The 5240-nt window shown below is 46.8% G+C and overlaps 1 protein-coding gene across 1 annotated transcript in view; it reads right to left on the bottom strand.

The window, feature by feature from the left end:
- Positions 1 to 4673: 4673 nt before the first annotated feature.
- Positions 4674 to 5240, bottom strand: part of LOC139640261 (rho GTPase-activating protein 27-like) — a gene marked incomplete at its 3' end in the record, with an annotated part of 12343 nt that continues 11776 nt past the window's right edge. The window contains exon 3 of the mRNA XM_071514445.1: positions 4674 to 5240. This exon is cut by the window's right edge and continues 497 nt beyond it. Coding sequence (XP_071370546.1) covers positions 4674 to 5240 — 567 coding nt within the window.

Genomic DNA, 5240 nt, shown 5'->3' with positions numbered 1-5240 from the left:
TGCATTAATGTGTTCATCACTTTAATGTTGCAGCTGGTAAAGGTGAAGCTGATTTTAATGACTTTATTTACTGCTGGGTAGTTTGTAAATTTCTCCCTGGGGATCAATAAAGTTTTATCGTAATCTATAATAATACATCATAATTTATTTGTTGATTTTATTTTGTATTATTAATCTGAATATGCAAAGTAACTGGTAACTGAAGTTATCAAATAAATGTAGTGGAGTAAAAAGTACAATATTTGCCTCTGAATTGTAGTGGAGTGGAAGTACAAAGTAGCAGAAAATGGAAATACTCAAGTAAAGTACAAGTACCCCAAAATTTAAGTACAGTACTTGAGTAAATGTACTTAGTTACTTTCCACCTCTGCACAGAACCATGGTTCCTCAGGATGGAGAGGACCGACCACACGTAAACAAACCTGTAGTCCGCCATCACTCGCAGGTTCCTGACACACACACACACACACACACACAACACACACACACACACACACACACACACATATATATATCTATACATATCCTGACTCAGCACATATAAAGCAAGAGCTGATGTCATGATGTCAGTGTTTTCCTAAAGCTCCGTGTCCACAGAGTTAGAACGGCGTGTTGGAGCTGGGAGGCGGGACCAGAGCAGACCTCAGATGTAGAGGTCTTCACGGGTCTACCCGGACCCTAGGACCCGAGACCCGACCCGGGACCCGTACGGGTTCGGGTCCACGTTTATTACGGTCAATCTAACTAAGGTGAAAAAAATGTTGAGCAGCGCCAGCGAGTCGGAGCGGAGGAAAGGCACAAGATGGATCCCTTCTCCACTGAGGTGAAAAATAAGCTAAAAGAAAATGAATATAATTTAATTTAATAATAATTTAATTTAATTTCCTTGTCACTCAGCCTGTTGTAGCTACGCAGCTGCTAGATTCATGATGGAGTCTCACTGCCATCTACTGGACAAACTGTAGAACTTGGCAAGTTTTCTGTTATTTTGATCTCCTTTTATCAGGCACCATATGTTGTATCCCACATGATAAACGTTTTTATCAGTAGAACGGCATTTTTAGCAGAAATTTTAATTACCGGGTTTGTCGGGTCCATAAAATAGACCCGACCCGATCCTCTCTCCTCTCGGACATGCACCGGGTCGGGTCTGTAATATCTCGAGCAGAAACGGGTCGGTATATATATATATTTTTAAAAATGATCGGGTCCAATCGGATCTCGGAACGAATTTCCCGGGTCCATTAGGGTTCGGGTCTGTCGCTTTGGACCCGTGAAGAAGCTCCAGCAGAACAGCTGGACAGGAAAGGGGCGGAGCCTCCGTGGGCTGTCGTCAGTCAATCAAGTTGCTCTGGGGGCGGAGCCTGGAGCTCCCCCCCCCCCGGACAGAAAGACAAACCGGACGTGTCGGGGGGTTTTCGAGCTGGGAGCCAATCAAACGGCTCCTCTGGGTCCACAAGGATCTGACCCAACAGTCTGAGCAGAAGTTCTCCGTCAGCTGAAGACCGGAGTTAGGAGGTTCTGCTGCTGTGACCTCTGACCTCTGACCTGTGACCTCTGACCTCTGACCTCTGACCTGTGACCTCTGACCTGTGACCTGTGACCTGCTGCTTGTGTGTATTGCGCTGCAGTTTGGAGTCTGTCTGGAGCATCGATGGAAACAAATGAAACGAACGGAGAAGTGAATTCTCTCCATCCTGAGCGGGAGGAGCGGCTGCCGGAGGCGGCGGAGGTCAAAGGTCGGCTGCAGCCTCGCTCTGATGGAAACAAGAGGAAACACATTTTTTTTTTCCTCCTCTGCGCTTCCTGTCTTGGCGCCCGGCGGCACGCTGCAAAACATGACGAGGAGGAGGAGGAGGAGGAGGAGGAGGAGGAGGAGGAGGAGTCTGGTCTGCATCGAGTCAGACAGCACCTCTGATCCTTCTTCTGCTCTCTCCTCTGATTCTTCTTCTGCTCTCTCCTCTGATTCTTCTTCTGCTCTCTCCTCTGATCCTTCTTCTGCTCTCTCCTCTGATTCTTCTTCTGCTCTCTTCTCTGATTCTTCTTCTTCTCTCTTCTCTGATTCTTCTTCTTCTCTCTTCTCTGTTCACCTTGTGTTCAAGCTGCTGCACAAAGAAAGCTGACTGGACAGAAAATGAAATAAAATCCCGTAACAAGCCGGGTGTTTTGTTTGTTTTGTTTTTTTTGCAGTGTGATGTTCGAGGCTGGGGTGGACTGCCTGCTCTCCTTTTCCTATTCACAGCAGAGGAAACACACACACGCACACACACACACACACACACACACACGCACACACACACACACACTTCCTGCTCTCAGTAGGACGAGTTAGTTTCCAGACTGTGACGCTTCAGTTAGAAAACATTCAAAAGGTGAAAGTTGTTTGATTAAAACGGTTAAAAAATCAAACACTGAAAACCTTTTGCAAGGAAAACTTTATCGAATCGGAACGATGAGCAAAAAACAGAAAACTCTATCAGTTGAAAGTCTGTTGAAGAGCCGACATCCTGCTGCTCTCTGAACCAGAGAGGAAACTTCACTTTACTGAGTTTCTGTATTCAGGTTCAAACCAGAGCTGTGACCCAGTCAACTCCACTCAAGTCAAGTCTCAAGTCAAGTCTCAAGTCTAAATGTAGAACAGCAAGTCAAATCAGAACAAATCAAGAGTCCAGTATCAATTTAATATCTTAAAGAAAACTAAATATCTAGGACTTTTCAATGCAATATGGTTTTAATAGGATAAAAACTTGGTAAGAGCATCATGAGTTTGATTTCTATAATCAGTTTCAACTTCAATAAATTCAATCATTCCATACAAATTCAGAAAACAGAATTTAAATTCAGTCGTCTGCTGGAACAAATCTCATCACTTTCAATCTGAGTCATTTACACAAACACAAGATCTCAAGTCAAGACTTTAGAAACCTTTTCAAGTCATCAGAGTACAAGTCAGAGTCAAGTCCCAAGTCACCAGAACCCAAGTCCAGTCAAGTCTCAAGCAATTCAAACTGTGACTCGAGTCTGACTCGGTCCAAGTCATGTGACTCAGCAGTGTCATGACTGTGATTCTGATTCTGATTTTCTAAATAACTGTCATTAACTGATGTTCTAGTGATTGACAGGTGGTTGATTCTGGACCAATAGCAGGCGGAGCTGCGGCTCTGTGTCGACCCTCAGCTTCTCTCTGGCTGCTCCGCCTCCAAAACATGTCAACATGGCGGAGATCATGAACCAGATCTTTAGGCTTCCAAACCCTTCAGAGACCCGAGGTGAAGAACTCACTGCATCTGTTTGCAGTCTGAGGCTGAAACTATCAGCTGAGAAAAGGAGAGTGTTTATTGCTCGCCTTTATTAGACTGTTCAAAGTGGAGAGAGACGGGAAAGACTGGCGGAGAGAGAAAGGAGGATGACATGGACTCAAACCCACGGTGTGGAGTTCACACGGTACGCACCTCCGACCGCCGAGCCCCAACCTGACCCCGCTTCACCCCGAAAACCAGCCCAGACTCTGAGGATCCACATTCAGTTTCACACTGCTGCATGTAGCTCTGTGTTTCTAGCTGCTTGGTGCAGATTTACACTTTTATTTCTGCAGTGTCCCTCATCATGAGACTCAGCTGCCAGTCCAGACCAGTGTTCCTCAGTCCACTCCTCAAGTCCTGCAGGTTTTTGTTCCAGCTCTGCTCCCGCTCACCTGATCCAGTTAAGGGCTTAATGCTGATTGGTTGAGCGGTAGAAACCGATCTCCCTGAACGGGCCCGGCCCTAAACTGGGTCAGGTGTGAGCGAGCGGAGGTGGAACAGAAACCTGCAGGACAGAGACCTGGAGGAGCTGGTTTAGACAAGCAGAGTGAACTGGAGGAAGCAGCAGGTTCCACACTGCCAGGGATCTTCTCTTGTCTCCAGACCTATTCAAGATGATTTCATGATATTTTTAGTCAAATTATCTGTGTTATCTAATCTGCTGGTTTCAGTAAATTTCACTTGATTCATGCCAATATGACTTCTGTCAAGAAATCATCATGAAACAATGAAGAAAATCTGGAAACAAGAAACTTTCTCCAAGACAATTTCACTTTTACCAAGAAAATGTCCTGAAACAAGTTACATTCTCCTGGGAAAACAAGAAAAAAAAGGCAAATTTGTTGAAAGCGGTGAAATTATCTGCCAGTGCAGTCAGATGATTTCACAAAAAAAAATCCTAAAATAAGCTTGATAAGTCCGGAGACAAGAGAAAATAACTATCTGTCAGGCAACTCTGTGGTTCTCAAATTAGACAAAAATCTGAAAAAATAGATAATAAATTTGTATAGATGAAATATGTTTTTTTCCTATCCCATAAATCATTACATGACTCCCCAAAATTATCTCACGGCCCCCTGGGGGGTCCCGACCCCCAGGTTGAGAACCACTGCTGTTACTGGTCGTCATGGAAACAAAGTGCACACTGCACAACCAATAGTTTATCAGTCTTTACCAGCACAAAGGCAGCAGTGCAAAGAAAGCATCATAATGTGAAGAGAAGCCAAGCTGCAGCTGCAACTATCAAATACAACACTGCATCACTCATGATCCTGTTGTGGGACACACACACACACGAATGCATGTCCACACACACACACACACACACACACACACACACACACACACACACACACACACACACTGGTGTACCTGTGTGGGAGGTGAAGCAGGTGAAGCTGCAGGTTCAGCTGGAGCTCCTCTAACCAGAGAGTGTACATCCAGGTTCAGGTCCTGGATCGACTCGTAGATGTGGCTGGAGTCTTCCTCCTCCTCCTCTTCCTCCTCTTCATCCTCCTCTTCCTCCTCCTCCTCGCTGCTCTCCTCCACACTCGACTCCTCCTCCTCCTCCTCCTCCTCCTCCTCCTGCTCTATAGGAGACTCAGGTTCCCCCTGCTGTCCTGTGGAGGCTGAGGAGGTGCTGAGGTCAGTTGGGGGAGTAACGGGTGGGATAACAGGAACCACGGGCGTCTCCACGGGTATGGGCTGGGTCAGGGGGCGGGGCGCGGCGAGGGGGTCCGCCGGGCTGAAACTGGGAACCCGAGGTTTCCCAGACTCCCGCTCGTCCAGAGAGAGAGGTTTACCGGAAGAAACGAACAGAGATCCTGAAAGGCTCGGCCTCTTTCTGCTGAGGCTGCCGTCGGCCGGGTTCGCCGCCCCGCTGGTCGCGGCTGTGGTTTCAGAGTCTGGAGGAGCGCTGGGAGGAGCGCTGGGCCGCCG

Source organism: Centroberyx affinis, unplaced genomic scaffold, assembly GCF_046629955.1.
Source record: "Centroberyx affinis isolate AG114_WGS23_722 - 3 ecotype Tasmania unplaced genomic scaffold, CSIRO-AGI_Caff_v1 ptg008817l_1, whole genome shotgun sequence".
NCBI classification, from domain to species: domain Eukaryota; kingdom Metazoa; phylum Chordata; class Actinopteri; order Beryciformes; family Berycidae; genus Centroberyx; species Centroberyx affinis.
The sequence above is the reverse complement of the archived record's forward strand: the minus strand, read 5'-3'. Positions and strand labels throughout refer to the sequence as shown.